Consider the following 17,252-nt stretch of genomic DNA (forward strand, 5'->3'; position numbering starts at 1 on the left):
ACTCACCTACACTCACCACCACTCACCTACAGTCACCACTCACCTACACTCACCACCACTCACCTACAGTCACCACCACTCACCTACACTGACCACCACAAACCACCACACCCCACCACTCACCTACACTCACCACCACTCACACTCACCACCACTCACTACCATTCAATACCACTCACCTACACTCACCACCACTCATCAAACACCACCACTCACCTACACTCACCACCACTCACCTACACTCACCACCACTCACCTACACTCACCACCACTCACCACCACACACCACCACTCACCTACACTCACCACCACTCACCACCACACACCACCACTCACCTACACTCACCACCACTCACTAGCACTCAACACCACTCAACTACACTCACCACCACTCACTACCACTCACCACCACGCACCTACACTCACCACCACTCACCTACACTCACCACCACTCACCTACACTGACCACCACAAACCACCACACACGACCACTCACCTACACTCACCACCACTCACCTACACTCACCACCACTCACTACCACTCAACACCACTCAACTACACTCACCACCACTCACTACCACTCACCTACACTCACCACCACTCACCTACACTCACCAACACCACCCCTCACCTACACTCACTACCACTCACCTACACTCACCACCACTCACCACCACACACCACCACACACCACCACTTACCTACACTCACCACCACTCACCAAAACACACCACCACTCACCTACACTCACCACCACTCACCTACACTCTCCACCACTCACTAGGACTCAACACCACTCAACTACATTCACCACCACTCACTACCACTCACCACCACTCACCCACACTCACCACCACTCAACTACACTCACCACCGCTCACCTACACTCACCACCACTCACCTACTCACCACCACTCACCACCACTCACCTACACTCACCTACAGTCACCACCACTCACCTACTCACCACCACTCACCACCACTCACCTACAGTCACCACCACTCACATACACTCACCTACACTCACCACCACTCACCTACTCACCACCACTCACCACCACTCACCACCACTCACCTACACTCATCACCACTCACCTACTCACCACCTCTCACCTACACTAACCTACTCACCACCACTCACCACCACTCACTACCACTCACTACCACTCAACAACACTCACCACCACTCACCTCACCACCACTCACTTACACTCACCACCACTCACCTACACTGACCACCACAAACCACCACACACCACCACTCACCTACACTCACCACCACTCACCTACACTCACCACCACTCACCAAACACCACCACTCACCACCACTCACCTACACTCACCACCACTCACCACCACACACCACCACTCACCTACACTCACCACCACTCACCACCACTCACCACTACACACCACCACTCACCTACACTCACCACCACTCACTAGCACTCAACACCACTCAACTACACTCACCACCACTCACTACCACTCACCACCACTCACCCACACTCACCACCACTCACCTACACTCACCACCACACACCACCACTCACCTACGCTCACCACCACTCACTACCACTCAACACCACTCAACTACACTCACCATCACTCACCTACACTCACCTACTCACCACCACTCACTACCACTCAACACCACTCAACTACACTAACCACCACTCACCTACACTCACCACCACTCACCACCACACACCACCACTCACCTACACTCACCACCACTCACCACCACTCACCACCACACACCACCACTCACCTACACTCACCACCACTCACTAGCACTCAACACCACTCAACTACACTCACCACCACTCACTACCACTCACCACCACTCACCTACACTCACCACCACTCACCTACACTGACCACCACAAACCACCACACACCACCACTCATCTACACTCACCACCACTCACCTACACTCACCACCACTCACCAAACACCACCACTCACCTACACTCACTACCACTCACCTACACTCACCACCACTCACCACCACACACCACCACACCCCACCACTCACCTACACTCACCACCACTCACCACCACACACCACCACTCACCTACACTCACCACCACTCACCTACACTCTCCACCACTCACTAGCACTCAACACCACTCAACTACATTCACCACCACTCACTACCACTCACCACCACTCACCCACACTCACCACCACTCACCTACCCTCACCACCACTCACCTACTCACCACCACTCACCACCACTCACCTACCCTCACCTACAGTCACCACCACTCACCTACACTCACCTACACTCACCATTACTCACCACCACTCACCACCACTCACCTACACTCACCACCACTCACCTACTCACCACCACTCACCACCACTCACCTACACTCCACTACACTCACCACCACTCACCTACTCACCACCACTCACCACCACTCACCTACACTCACCTACAGTCACCACCACTCACCTACACTCACCACCACTCACCAAACACCACCACTCACCTACACTCACTACCACTCACCTACACTCACCACCACTCACCACCACACACCACCACACACCACCACTCACCTACACTCACCACCAGTCACCACCACACACCACCACTCACCTACACTCACCACCACTCACCTACACTCTCCACCACTCACTAGCACTCAACACCACTCAACTACATTCACCACCACTCACTACAACTCACCACCACTCACCCACACTCACCACCACTCACCTACCCTCACCACCACTCACCTACTCACCACCACTCACCACTACTCACCACCACTCACCACCACTCACCTACACTCACCTACAGTCACCACCACTCACCTACACTCACCTACACTCACCACCACTCACCACCACTCACCTACACTCACCAACACTCACCTACACTCTCCACCACTCACCACCACTCACCACCACTCACCTACACTCACCACCACTCACGTACACTCACCTACACTCACCTACACTCACCACCGCTCACCACCACTCACCACCACTCAACTACACTCACCACCACTCACCTACGCTCACCTACACTCACCACACTCACCACCACTCACCACCACACACCACCGCTCACTAACACTCACCTACACTAACCACACTCACCACCACTCACCTACACTGACTGTGACGTACTGATACAACACTCACCTGCATGCACCAATGCTATATACTTGCTCACCTTCACTCGCCAAGCCAGCACACTCTCCCTCACGCCCAGCGGTGGCCCAGCAGTAGCCCCACGGTGGCCCCAGCAGTAGCCCCACGGTGGCCCCAACAGTGGCCCAGCAGTGGCCCCACGGTGGCTTCACGGTGGCCCCAGCAGTGGCCCAGCGGTGGCCCAGCGGTGGCCCAACGGTGGCCCAGCAGTGGCCCCACGGTGGCCCCAACAGTGTCCCAGCGGTGGCCCCAACATTAGCCCCAACAGTGGCCCAGCAGTGGCCCCACGGTGGCCCCACGGTGGCCCCACGGTGGCCCCAGTAGTGACCCCAGCAGTGGCCCCACGGTGGCCCCAACAGTGTCCCAGCGGTGGCGCCACGGTGGCCCCAACAGTGGCCCCAACAGTGGCCCTACGGTGTTCCAGCGGTGGCCCAGCAGTGGCCCCATGGTGGCCTCAACAGTGGCCCCAACAGTGGCCCTACGGTGTCCCAGCGGTGGCCAGCGGTGGCCCAGCAGTGTCCCCACGGTGGCCCAAGCAGTGTCCCCGCAGTGGAGCTCGTCAGAGCTGTCACCACCCCCTTAGGGTGAATCTCTCAGCGCTAGAGACAGAAGAGGTAACGGGGCTTTAAGAGAGGGGCGCACGGAGGTTAAGGAGGGGGACTGCCTTCATGTACAGGGCCAGTATTGAGTCTATCGGTAGTGTTGAGTCTATGGGGAGTGTTGGTCTATGGGTAGTGCTGAGTCTTTGGGCAGTGTTGAGTCTATGGGGAGTGCTGAGTCTGTGGGCAGTATTGGGGCTGTGGGCAGTGTTGAGTCTGTGGGCAGTGCTGAGACTATGGGCACTGGTGAGTCTATGGGCACTGGTGAGTCTGCGGGCAGTGTTGAGTCTGCGGACAGTGTTGAGTCTGTGGGCGGTGTTGAGTCTGTGGGCGGTGTTGAGTCTGTGGGCAGTGTGAGTCTGTGGGTAGTATTGAGTCTGTGGGCAGTGTTGAGTCTGTGGTGCTATGCTGAGTCTATCAGCAGTATTGAGTCTGTGGGTAGTATTGAGTATGTGGGTAGTTTTGAGTCTGAGGGTAGTGTTGAGTATATGGGTAGTGTTGAGTCTGTGGGCAGTGCTGAGTCTATGGGTAGTGTTGAGTCTGTGGGCAGTGTTGAGTCTGTGGGCAGTGCTGAGTCTGTGGACAGTGTTTAGTCTATGGGCAGTGCTGAGACTATGGGAAGTGTTGAGTCTGTGGGCTCTGCTGAGTCTGTGGGCAGTGTTGAGTCTGTGGACAGTGTTGAGTCTGTGGGCAGTGCTGAGACTATGGGCAGTGATGGTCTATGGTGCCATGCTGAGTCTATTGGCAGTATTGAGTCTGTGGGCAGTATTGAGTCTGTGGGTATTATTGAGTTTGTGGGCAGTGTTGAGTCTGTGGGCAGTGTTGAGTATGTGAGCAGTGTTGAGTCTATGGTGCCTTGCTGAGTCTATCGGTAGTTTTGAGTCTGAGGGTAGTATTGAGTGTGTGGGAAGTTTTGAGTCTGAGGGTAGTATTGAGTTTGTGGGTTGTATTGAGTCTGTGGGCAGTATTGAGTCTGTGGGCAGTATTGAGTCTGTGGGCAGTATTGAGTCTGTGGGCAGTGTTGAGTATATGGGTAGTGTTGAGTCTGTGGGCAGTGTTGAGTCTGTGGGCAGTGTTGAGTATATGGGCAGTGTTGAGTCTGTGGGCAGTGCTGAGTCTATGGCCAGTTTGGAGTCTGTGGGCAGTGCTGAGTCTATGGGCAGTGTTGGTCTATGGTGCAGTGCCCAGTCTATGGGCAGTATTGAGTATGTGGGCAGTGTTGGGTCTATGGGCACTGCTGAGTCTGTGGGCAGTGTTTAGTCTATGGGCAGTGCTGAGACTATGGGAAGTGTTGAGTCTGTGGGCACTGCTGAGTCTGTGGGAAGTGTTGAGTCTGTGGGCACTGCTGAGTCTGTGGGCAGTGTTGAGTATGTGGGCAGTGTTGAGTATGTGGGCAGTGTTGAGTCTATGGGCACTGCTGAGTCTGTGGGCAGTGCTGAGTCTATGGGCAGTGTTTAGTCTATGGGCAGTGCTGAGACTATGGGAAGTGTTGAGTCTATGGGCACTGCTGAGTCTGTGGGCAGTGTTGAGTCTGTGGACAGTATTGAGTATGTGGGCAGTGTTGAGTCTATGGGCACTGCTGAGTCTGGGGGCAGTGCTGAGTCTATGGGCAGTGTTTAGTCTATGGGCACTGCTGAGACTCTGGGCAGTGTTGAGTCTGTGGACAGTGCTGAGACTATGGGCAGTGCTGAGACTATGGGCAGTGTTGGTCTATGGTGCCATGCTGAGTCTATTGGCAGTATTGAGTCTGTGGGCAGTATTGAGTCTGTGGGTATTATTGAGTCTGTGGGCAGTATTGAGTCTGTGGTGAGTGTTGAGTATGTGGGCAGTGTTGAGTCTATGGTGCCTTGCTCAGTCTATCGTCAGTATTGAGTATGTGGGTAGTTTTGAGTCTGAGGGTAGTATTGAGTGTGTGGGCAGTGTTGAGTCTGTGGGCAGTGTTGAGTCTGTGCGCGGTGTTGAGGCTGCGGGCGGTGTTGAGTCTCTGGACAGTGTTGAGTCTGTGGGCAGTGCTGAGACTATGGGCAGTGTTGAGTCTGTGGGCAGTGTTGAGTCTGTGGTGCCATGCTGAGTGTATGGGCAGTATTGAGTCTGTGGATAGTGTTGAGTCTGGGCAGTACTGAGACTATGGGCAGTGTTGAGTCTGTGGGCAGTGTTGAGTCTGTGGTGCCATGCTGAGTGTATGGGCAGTATTGAGTCTGTGGGTAGTATTGAGTATGTGGGTTGTATTGAGTTTGTGGGTAGTATTGAGTTTGTGGGCAGTGTTGAGTCTGAGGGTAGTATTGAGTGTGTGGGCAGTGTTGAGTCTGTGGGCAGTGTTGAGTCTGTGCGCGGTGTTGAGGCTGCGGGCGGTGTTGAGTCTCTGGACAGTGTTGAGTCTGTGGGCAGTGCTGAGACTATGGGCAGTGTTGAGTCTGTGGGCAGTGTTGAGTCTGTGGTGCCATGCTGAGTGTATGGGCAGTATTGAGTCTGTGGATAGTGTTGAGTCTGGGCAGTACTGAGACTATGGGCAGTGTTGAGTCTGTGGGCAGTGTTGAGTCTGTGGTGCCATGCTGAGTGTATGGGCAGTATTGAGTCTGTGGGTAGTATTGAGTATGTGGGTTGTATTGAGTTTGTGGGTAGTATTGAGTTTGTGGGCAGTGTTGAGTCTGTGGGTAGTATTGAGTCTGTGGGCAGTGTTGAGTATATGGGCAGTGTTGAGTTTGTAGGCAGTGTTTAGTATACAGGCAGTGTTGAGTCTATGGTGCCATGCTGAGTGTATGGGCAGTATTGAGTGTGTAGGCAGTGTTGAATCTGTGGGCAGTGTTGAATCTGTGGGCAGTGTTGAATCTGTGGGCAGTGTTGAGTATATGGTGCCATGCTGAGTCTTTCGGCAGTATTGAGTCTGTGAGTAGTATTGAGTATGTGGGTAGTTTTGAGTCTGTGGGCAGTGTTGAGTCTGTGGGCAGTTTTGAGTCTGTGGGCAGTGTTGAGTCTATGGGCAGTGCTGAGTTTATGGGGCAGTATTGAGTCCATGGGCAGTATTGAGTCTACGGTCCGATGCTGAGTCTATGGGTAGTTTTGAGTCTGTGGGCAGTCTTGAGTCTGTAGGCAGTGCTGAGTCTGTGGGCAGTGCTGACTTATCGGCAGTGTTGAGTCTGTGGGCAGTGTTGAGTTTCTGGGCAGTCTTGAGTCTGTGAGCAGTGCTGAGTCTGTGGGCAGTGCTGACTATCGGCAGTGTTGAGTCTGTGGGCAGTGTTTAGTTAATGGGCAGTGTTGAGTCTATGGTGCAGTGCTTCGTATATTTCAGTTTCATTTATTGGATATAACCCTGAGCCAAAAACATGAACAAGAAACATCTTAAAGTGACTACACGCAACCGAAAATTCCAGAAATAAACACCGTATTTCAACGCTGTGTGCAAAAACCCCAGTGGGATGCAAGTCAAACAATAACAACCATAAGACAATTTAGATTCAAGTTATCAGGCTAACTCTGTACTACAACAAACAAACATGGCTAAACCAAAACGTTTTCAAAATCACCAAAATAAAGCTATAAAAACAATGTAACAGTAATCATAGTAACTGTGATAAAAATGTCACAATAAACGATATAAATAACATGTACGACCAAACTTTGCAGCCATAGCTGGCTGCATAAGTTACTCCATGACAGCAGGAGTATCAGTAGCAGAATCAATATTTTTCAATACACCTTTAAAGATCGGCACACTATAATCAAAACTCAAGATTATACTTTGCAGCAATCATCCAGAACAATACATTTCATTTCAGGCCATTCTGAATAGCAGTGGCAGTTAGGGTGTACAACTCCTCTAAAGCAGTTTTGAGGTAAGATCTCACAAGTGGTGATCCAAGTTGCAGTTTATTGGCGATAGCATTCCAGACCCTGGGGGCATCAATAGAAAAGGCCCTTCCTCCAGTATTTGTACAGCAATAAGGAATGTGAAGCTGGTAAATGAGCGACGACCTTAGGTCATATTTGTTCTTCGAAACAGTGAGGAGATCCAGCAGGTAGTCTGCTGATTTTTTTGTAAGTACATCGTGAATAAATAAGACCTGATACACAAGCCGTCGACCATTAAGATAAGTTAAGTTTGACCCAATGTAGAGATCGCAGTGGTGGGTTCTATATGGGCAGTTCAATGCAAATCTTAAGGCCGAGTGATAAATTGAGTCAAGTTTCTTCAGTATAGTACTGGGGGCTGATTTATATACGATGTCACAGTAAATTTTGATTTAAAGCTTTCGTGACTGCAGTAATTCATATTCTTAGCTCTTTCGGTAAAGTCACGTTGAAGGAAAACAATAAAATATATTCATAATAAATATATATAAAACATATATAAAACAATAAAAATTCTCACGACGTTTCGACCATAACACAAACGGTTGTCATCAGGTGTGCCGGTGTGTCGGTTTGCAAACCGACACACCTGATGACGACCGTTTGTGTTATGGTCGAAACGTCGTGAGAATTTTTATTGTTTTATATATATTTTATTATTTTATTGTTTCCCTTCAACGTGACTTTACCGAAAGAGCTAAGAAGATGTCACAGTAATCAAGTAGAGGCTGTACGGTAGCTTTTATCAATTACAAGTGGAACATAGGGGGGAAGCAGTGCTTGTGTCGATACAGAAAACCATTTTTAAATTTTGTCTTCTTTGGTTCTTTCGGTAAAGTCACGTATAATGAGAATAAAATAATAAAATAACACAATAAAATTCTCACGACGTTTCGGCCACAACGCAAGTGGCCGAAACGTCGTGAGAATTTTATTGTGTTATTTTATTATTTTATTCTCATTCTACGTGACTTTACCGAAAGAACCAAAGAAGATGAATCCTTGCAGTCACGAAAGCTTTAAATCGAAATTTAAATTTTGTCTTTTTACCAAGATAATCAATGTGATCTTGAAAATTCAGTTTTGAATCAAAGATGACCCTAAGACACGTATAGAACTTGACTTGCTCTATTTGATGATTATTTAAGGAATATAATTGGGGGAAAATAACTTCCTGCTTTAGCCCTGGTGAGAAGCATAGCACCTTGGTTTTGGAGGTATTCAGGACGAGTTTAAGAGCAACTAGCTGATGTTGTAGTTTGTTGAAATCGCCCTGGAGCTTAGCAATCACGTCATCTGGAGAGCGGCCAGCAGTAATCAGTACCGTGTCATCTGCAAACAGATTTACTCTGGAATTATCCAGGTCGGTGCCCAAGTCATTGACATAAAGAGAGAACGAGAGGGGGCCGAGGATGGAAACATGTGGAATCCCTTTTGTTATCTTAACACAGTATTGAGTCTGTGAGCAGTGTCGAGTCTATGGTGCAGTGCTGAGTCTGTGGGCAGTGTTGATTCTGGGCAGTGTTGAGTCTGTGGGCAGTGCTGAGTCTGGGCAGTGCTGAGTCTGAGCAGTGCTGAGTCAATGGGCAGTGTTGAGTTAATGGGCAGTGTTGAGTCTATAGGTAGTGTTGTGTCTATGGTTAGTGCTGAGTGAGCAGTTGCTGAGTCTATGGGCAGTGTTGGGTTCATGGGCAGTGTTGAGTCTATGGTGCCATGCTGAGTCTATCGGCAGTATTGAGTCTGTGGGCAGTGCTGAGTCTGGGCGGTGTTGAGTATATAAGTAGCAGTGTTGAGTCTATGGGCAGTATTGTGTCTGGGCAGTGTCCAGTCAGATTGTGGTGATGATGGTGATGATGATGGTAATGTTGGGAATAATGGTAATGGTGGTGATGATCATGGTGATGGTGGAGGTGGTGATGGTGGAGGTGATGATGGTAACGGTGGTGATGATGATGAGTGTAATGGTCATTATAATGATGGAATACATTATTATCAGAACGATCTTTGTGATGGCAGTGTTTTTGCTGCTGCTGATAATGAATGCGATGCTGCTGATGATGAATGCGATGCTGCTGATAATGAATGCGATGCTGCTGATGATGAATGCGATGCTGCTAATGATGAATGCGATGCTACTGATGATGAATGCGATGCTGCTGATGATGAATGCGATGCTGACGATGATGAATGTGATGCTGCTGATGATGATTGCGATGCTGCTGATGATGATGGCGATGCTGCTGGTAATGAATGCGATGCTGCTGGTAATGAATGCGATGCTGCTGGTAATGAATGCGATGCTGCTGGTAATGAATGCGATGCTGCTGATGATGAATGCGTTGCTGCTGATGGTGAATTTGATGCTGCTGATGATGAATGCGATGCTGCTGATAATGAATGCGATGCTGCTGATGATGAATGCGATGCTGCTAATGATGAATGCGATGCTGCTGATGATGAATGCGATGGTACTGATGATGAATGCGATGCTGCTGATGATGAATGCGATGCTGACGATGATGAATGTGATGCTGCTGATGATGATTGCGATGCTGCTGCTGATGATGGCGATGCTGCTGGTAATGAATGCGATGCTGCTGGTAATGAATGCGATGCTGCTGATGATGAATGCGTTGCTGCTGATGGTGAATTTGATGCTGCTGATGATGAATGCGATGCTGCTGATGATGAATGCGATGCTGCTGATGATGAATGCGATGCTGCTGATGATGAATGCGATGCTGCTGATGATGAATGCGATGCTGCTGATGATGAATGCGATGCTGCTGCTGATGATGGCGATGCTGCTGATGATGAATGCGATGCTGCTGGTAATGAATGCGATGCTGCTGATGATGAATGCGTTGCTGCTGATGGTGAATTTGATGCTGCTGATGATGAATGCGATGCTGCTGATGATGAATGCAATGCTGCTGATGATGAATGCGATGCTGCTGATGATGGCGATGCTGCTGATGATGAATGCGATGCTGCTGATGATGAATGCGATGCTGCTGATGATGAATGCGATGCTGCTGATGACGAATGCGATGCTGCTGATGACGAATGCGATGCTGCTGATGATGAATGCGATGCTGCTGATGATGAATGCGATGCTGCTGATGATGAATGCGATGCTGCTGATGATGAATGCGATGCTGCTGCTGATGATGGCGATGCTGCTGATGATTATGAAGATGCTTGTCTCTGTGTTTCAGTGTTCGCTCTGCTGGACCAAGGGCTGGACCCGAACGAGACGAGTCCTGTGGGAGACTCTTTCCTGCACCAGGTATCAGAGCCAGGGTCTTTATTTAGACTACAGGAGGAGGAATCCGATGATCTATGAAGCTCTTCTTCACAGATGCCCCGTAAAGGCAAGGGTTCATTGAGTTCCGACAACAACAGCAGCAGGCAGCCACAGCAGCAGCTTTCCTACTAAGTGGAATTAACAACACAGAGGTGACGCTGCTGGTATCGGTGGTGCCGGGGAGTGGCAGTGTAACAGCGCTACAAATCCAGCCATCCGAGTTCGATTCCCGCTCATGGCCAAAGCCGGTGACAATTATCTTAACCGGTCCCGGGCCTCACCTAGGTCGATTCAGCTTCAAACGAGTACCTGTTGCGGTGTGTAAACATCGCCACTGGGGAGACTAAGGGCGTGGTTCTGGCCTCCCACCCACTTCGTGTGTCACCGTGCCAGCCTCCATAGGCACCGCTTGCTAACAGCACTTGCCCCAACAGTCTGTTAAAGGCTACACGGCAGGGATCTTTGTCTGTTGTATGTGTAGGTGTGTGTGTGACAGCGTGAGATTTATCAGCACAGAGGCTGCCGGTCATCTCAGTCGGTCAGCCCATGGCACCTCGGTCTGTCCCATGACCTCCTACCAGCGCGCATTCCACCCTCCACGTGGCCTCATAGCGCACCTATCCTGGCACCGGCGTCGTGGTTATGTCACCGACACTTAGTGGCGAATGGTGGTCGTCGTTGTCGTTTTGACCGCTCGGGAGACAAAGGCGGCCAGGCGTGGCGCCGGCCACCACTTCGCATTGCACAGTCCCGGCCTTCACAGGCTCTGCTACCCGCTGCTCACGGCGCTCGCCACCGCAGTCTGGTTAGCTGCACGGCGTGGGGATCTCGGTCTCCGTGGTGCGCAGGCAGCGCGCCACGGGAACGAGGTGGCGGCGCTGGCGCTGCTGGGGAGGGGGGCGCGCGTGGAGGAGCGTGACGGCGATGCGTGGACGCCGCTTCACGCGGCTGGCGCCGGGGACCAGCCCCACCTCGTCGGCCTCCTCCTGCACGTACGAACCGACGGCGGGACCATGGCGGTGACCCTGACCCCCTTGGCCATGGCGATGACCTCTTGACCATGACGATGACCCCTTGACCACGACCCCATGACCACGACCCCGTGACCACGACCTCTTGACCACGACTCCTTGACCACAACCCCTTGACCATGATCCCATGACCCTGACCCCTTGACTATGACCCCATGACCACGACCCCATGACCACGACCTCTTGACCACGACTCCTTGACCCTGACCCCTTGGCCACAACCCCTTGACCATGATCCCATGACCCTGACCCCTTGACCACGATCCCTTGACCACGATGATGACCGCAACGGTCACTGATGCTAACTGGCTTTGGTAATGGTGGTTACAGTCGTAATAGTGATGATGATGATGATGACAATGAAGTTGACGATGAAACTGGAGATGATGACAATAGTTGATGACGATGATGATGACGACGACGATCATGGTGGCGATGATGATGGTGGCGATGATGGTGACGATGATGATCACCAGAACAACCACAAGGATGAAGATGCTGATACTGTAGCTGATGATGATGCTCATGATGCTACTGCTGATTCTCGGGCTGCTGCTGGTGCTGCTGGTGGTGTGCAGGCCGGGGCGGACCTCCTGGCCACCGACTGCGACGGGCGACTGGCGTGTGACCACACTCCACGTGGCTCCGAGAGCGACGCCATCGTGCGAGCGTGGCAGAGCCACAGTGGTGGGGGTGCCCCTCCCCTCCACCGCCTCGCTCCACCTTCCCACACCCTCCCACTCACTCACCCACTCTCCCAAACACTCTCTTACACACTCACCCACCCACTCGCTCACCCACTCACTCACACACTCACCCACACACTCACTCACTCATACACTCACCCACACACCCATACACTCACCCACACACTCGCCCACACCCTCACCCACTCACCAACACCTTCATCCACTCACCCACACACTCAACCATTCACCAACACCCTCACCCACTCACCCACTCACCCACACACTCACCCCACACTTACCTTTCTGCTTCTTCACTCACACCACTCCCACCGTGGTATTCCCTCTTCTCTCTTCCTACCGTCGTCGCCCTCCTTATCGCTGTGACAGCGACGAGCGACGGAGACCCACACAACTCCCCCATCCCATTGCAACCTGGACCAGAGTGCTGTTTGTCGCTGGCCGCTGGGCATTGTTGGGGCGTGGGGATGCGGGGTGGTGATGTGGGGTGATGATGTGGGGTTGTGGGGTGGGGTGGGGTGGGGGTGGGGGTGTGGGGTGGGGTGGGGGTTAGGGTGTGGGGTGAGGGGGTGGGGTGGGCACGTGGGGTGGGGGTGTGGGGTGGGCACGTGGGGTGGGGGTGTGGGGTGGGCACGCGGGGCGTTGTCGAGGTGAGAGAGGTGTGGGAGGCGAGCGGAGACAGCACCCGGCCTGACCCCCCCGCTGCCACCCCCCCCAGCCTCCCCCTCTGCCCCCACCCTGCCCCCCAAGCCCCCACCCCCCGCCTGGGCGAACGGTGAGGGCTCGGCTCCCGTGAGCCGTGGCCGTGATGAGAATCTGAATGTGCGGTGTCAGGGGAGGGGGGTGAGGGGTGAGGAGGCGGTGGTGCTGGGATGGTGGTTGCCATTTATTTGAACACAGAATGGTGGTGCACCCCCACGCCTACCCCCACCCCTCTCCCGCCCTCCCCCTCCGCCCCCTCCGTCCCCTTGCCCCCCCCTCTCAGGGCTGGCGGAGTTGGCGCTGGAGGAGGCTCGTGGGCGCCGTGACGCCGCCACCCTGGCGGGCGCGCGGCTCCTCGTGTCGGAGGGCGCACGCAGCGTGGACCAGCAGGACGAGCGCGGGGTCACCGCGGTGAGCGCATGCGTGGACAAAGGTGCCCCGGGTAGCCCACGTGTGTGCTCCTGGGGAAAGTGTTGTCGAGGAGGTGGAGGGGTGGTGGTGATGGTGCGTGGTGGGAGTGGTGGTGGTGGAGGTTGTGGTGATTTTGTGTCGGTTGCTGTCTGATGGTGTTCACTCACCCGCTCACCCACACACCCGCTCACCCACACACCCACTCACCCACACACCCACTCACCCACACACCCACTCACCCACACACCAACTCACCCACACACCCACTCACCCACACACCCACACACCCATTCGCCCACACATCCATTCGCCCACACACCCGCTTGCCCACACAACCACGCACACACTCACCCGCACAACCACGCATGCACTCAAACACACAACCGCACACACTCTTATCCACACACCCACTCATCCACACACCCACTCATCCACACACCCACACAACCACGCACACACTCACCCACACAAACGCTCACCCACACAATCACGAACACATTTACCCACTCACCCACACAATCACGCACACATTTACCCACGCACCCACATACATACTCGCCCACACAACCACGCACACACTCACTCACGCGCTCGCCTACCCACATCCATCCACCCACCCACACCACCCCACCCACACCCACAGCTGCACACCGCCTGTGTGTTTGGCTGTGTGCCGGCGGTGCGGCTGCTGCTGGAGGCCGGTGCCGACCCGGACCGCCCGGACAGCACCGCCTGGGGGCCCCTGCACCTAGCAGCCAAATACGGACAGGTGAGAGGTCACACCCCCTGGCTCTCTGTCTGTCTGTCTTCCTGGCTTCCTGGCTCACTGTTTCCCTGGCTTCCTCTCTCTGTCCCCCTGTCTTCCTGTCTCCCTGCCTGTCTGTCTCTCTGTGTCCCTGTCTCTGTCTCTCTGTCTCCATGTCTCCCTGTCTTTCTGTGTCACTGTCTCTCTGTGTCTCTGTCTCTCTGTCTATCTGTCTCCATGTCCCTCTGTGTGTGTGTGTGTATCTCTATGTTTGTGTACCTCTATGTATGTGTGTGTGTATGTCCATGTGTGCGTGTGTCTCTATGTTTGTGTATCTCTATGTGTGTGTGTACCTCTATGTGTGTATCTCTATGTGTGTGTATGTATGTGTGTGTGTATCTCTATCTGTGTGTGTATCTCTGTGTGTGTGTGTCTCTATGTGTAATAGCTGCTCCCTATTGCTCAACCACGTTATGTATGCCGATGATTTGGTAATAGCTGCTCATTCAGAGGAGGAGTTGGAGACGCTGCTGCTGAGACTGGAGCATGCCACTAAGAGATGGGCCTTACCATCAGCCCCATCAAAACTAAGCACCTGCCTGGGTATTTTGTACCATCGGACACTCCACCCCCACAACTCCCAATCGGTGATGGGGCAGTTGTGGAGAGAGTGGAGAGCTTTCCATACCTGGGCAGTGTGCTTATGACCGGCTCCAGTTTAACAGCAGAGGTCTCACTCCGAATGAGTCGAGTGGCAATATCTTTTCATCGGTTGCGTAACGCTGTGTGGAAGCTACCTGGTCTGTCGCTCCGCACTAAGCTTCAGGTCTTCTCGGCCACTGTCATTCCCTCCCTTCTCTACGCTTGCAAAACGTGGACCCCCCTAATGGAACATCTTCGCCGGTTAGAAACATTTAGGCTAGCCTGCCTACGATCCATCCTGGGTTTAACCAGGCTGGATTGGGTGAGGAGCTCACAAATCTTTGAATGATCTGGGCAAGGTCCCATTGGTGAGCTCCTCCGGCGGGCAAGGCTGCGTTGGCTGGGTCATGTAGCCCGCATGCCTAGTCACCGCATGCCGAAACAGCTTTTGTTCGGCTGGATCGAAGGGGCTAAACGTGGGCGGCACGGGCTAGAGAAGAGATGGAGTGATGTGGTACAGGAGGACGTGGAGCTGAGTGGACTTGCCGATGACTGATACCAGCGGTGTCAAGATTGGCCTCTGTGGAGGAGGCTCGTGAAGGGTGCTACTGGGCAGTTGGAGGCAGTCGCCCTCCAACAACAACGGAGGGTGGAGGAGCGACGCTCACAATAACGAGCGGAGCGCCGGGTGGCTAAAGCACAGCAAGGTGGCACAGTAGGGGGCACAGGTGGTGCATCAGCCAGTCATCTCAGTCATCTTAGTCAGTCGACCCGTGGCACATGGGTCTGCCCCGTGACCTACTGCCAGCGGGAGTTCGACATTTCACGTGGCCTCAACGTGCACATAGCCTGGCACAAGCGTCGTGATGACATCATCGCCACTTAGTGGCAAATGGCGGTTGTTGTTGTGTATCTGCGTGTGTGTGTATTAGTGTGTGTGTAGCGGTTAACACGCTGTGCTACGAACCTGGCATCCCGGGTTCGATTCCCGCTCACGGCCAACACCAGTGACGATTATCTGAACTGGTCCTGTGCCTCCCCTAGGTTTACTCAGCCTCAAATGAGTACCTGGTGCGATGTGTTAACATCGCCAAAAGGAGACAAAGGCGGCCGGGCGTGGTGTTGGCCACCTAACCCCTCGTGTGCCGTGCCGGCCTTCATAGGTGCTCGCTAACAGCACTTGCCCCTACAGTCTGTTACAGGCTATATGAGGGGTCTTTGTCTTTTGTGTATCTGTGTGTGTATCCGTATATGTGTGTATCTGTGTGTGTATCTGTATGTGTGTGTGTATCTCTGTGTGTATCTCTGTGTGTATCTGTGTGTATCTGTGTGTGTATCTGTATGTATGTGTGTATCTCTGTGTGTATCTGTGTGTGTATCTGTATGTGTGTGTGTATCTCTGTGTGTATCTCTGTGTGTATCTGTGTGCGTCAGTGTGTGTCTGTGTGTGTGTGTATCTGTGTGTTTGTGTGCGTCTGTGTGTGTGAGCATCTGTGTGTGTGTGTATCTGTGTGTGTATCTGTGTGTGTGTGTATCTGTGTGTGTATCTGTATCTGTGTGTGTGTGTATCTGTGTATCTGTGTGTATCTGTGTGTGTGTGTGTGTGTATCTGTGTATCTGTGTGTATCTGTGTGTGTGTGTGTGTATCTGTGTGTGTGTGTGTGTATCTGTGTAGGCCAGGGTGGTGCGGTTGCTGCTGAGGCACGGAGCCGACCCCACAGCTCTCAACTGCAACCAAAATCAGCCATCCGGTCAGTGAGTCAGGGTTCATTGCGTCCAGTGGTCGGTGGGTTCAGGGGTCCGTGGATCCAGGATCAGTGGGTCCAGGCTCCAGGATCAGTGGGTCCAGGGGTCCTTGAGTCAGGGGTCAGTGGGTCCAGGGGCAGTGAGTCAGGGGTCAGTGGGTCTATGGATCAGTGGGTCCAGGGGCAGTGAGTCAGGGGTCAGTGCGTCTATGGATCAATGGGTCCAGGGGCAGTGAGTCAGGGGTCAGTGGGTCCGGGGGTCAGTGAGTCAGAAGTTAGTGAATCCAGGGGTCAATGAGTCAATGGAGCCGCCCTCCCTCACCGCGGGGCGTCTCGGAGCCCTC

General features: G+C 53.0%; 1 protein-coding gene across 4 annotated transcripts in view; it reads left to right on the forward strand.

Annotated features, from left to right (window-relative positions):
* The window catches only part of LOC116937582 (unconventional myosin-XVI-like), a 165,170-nt gene that overhangs the window by 72,308 nt on the left and 75,610 nt on the right, over positions 1-17,252 (forward strand). For all 4 annotated transcript variants that reach the window (XM_076052242.1, XM_076052241.1, XM_032944726.2 and 1 more), the window contains exons 3-8: positions 10,837-10,907; positions 11,774-11,917; positions 12,535-12,643; positions 13,649-13,776; positions 14,420-14,545; positions 16,839-16,914. In XM_076052242.1, coding sequence (XP_075908357.1) covers positions 10,837-10,907; positions 11,774-11,917; positions 12,535-12,643; positions 13,649-13,776; positions 14,420-14,545; positions 16,839-16,914 — 654 coding nt within the window. The remainder of the gene's footprint in view (positions 1-10,836; positions 10,908-11,773; positions 11,918-12,534; positions 12,644-13,648; positions 13,777-14,419; positions 14,546-16,838; positions 16,915-17,252) is intronic.

This window comes from Petromyzon marinus, chromosome 55 (genome assembly GCF_048934315.1).
Source record: "Petromyzon marinus isolate PM22_M1 ecotype Great Lakes invasive population chromosome 55, UKy_Petmar_22M1.pri1.0, whole genome shotgun sequence".
Lineage (NCBI taxonomy): Eukaryota > Metazoa > Chordata > Hyperoartia > Petromyzontiformes > Petromyzontidae > Petromyzon > Petromyzon marinus.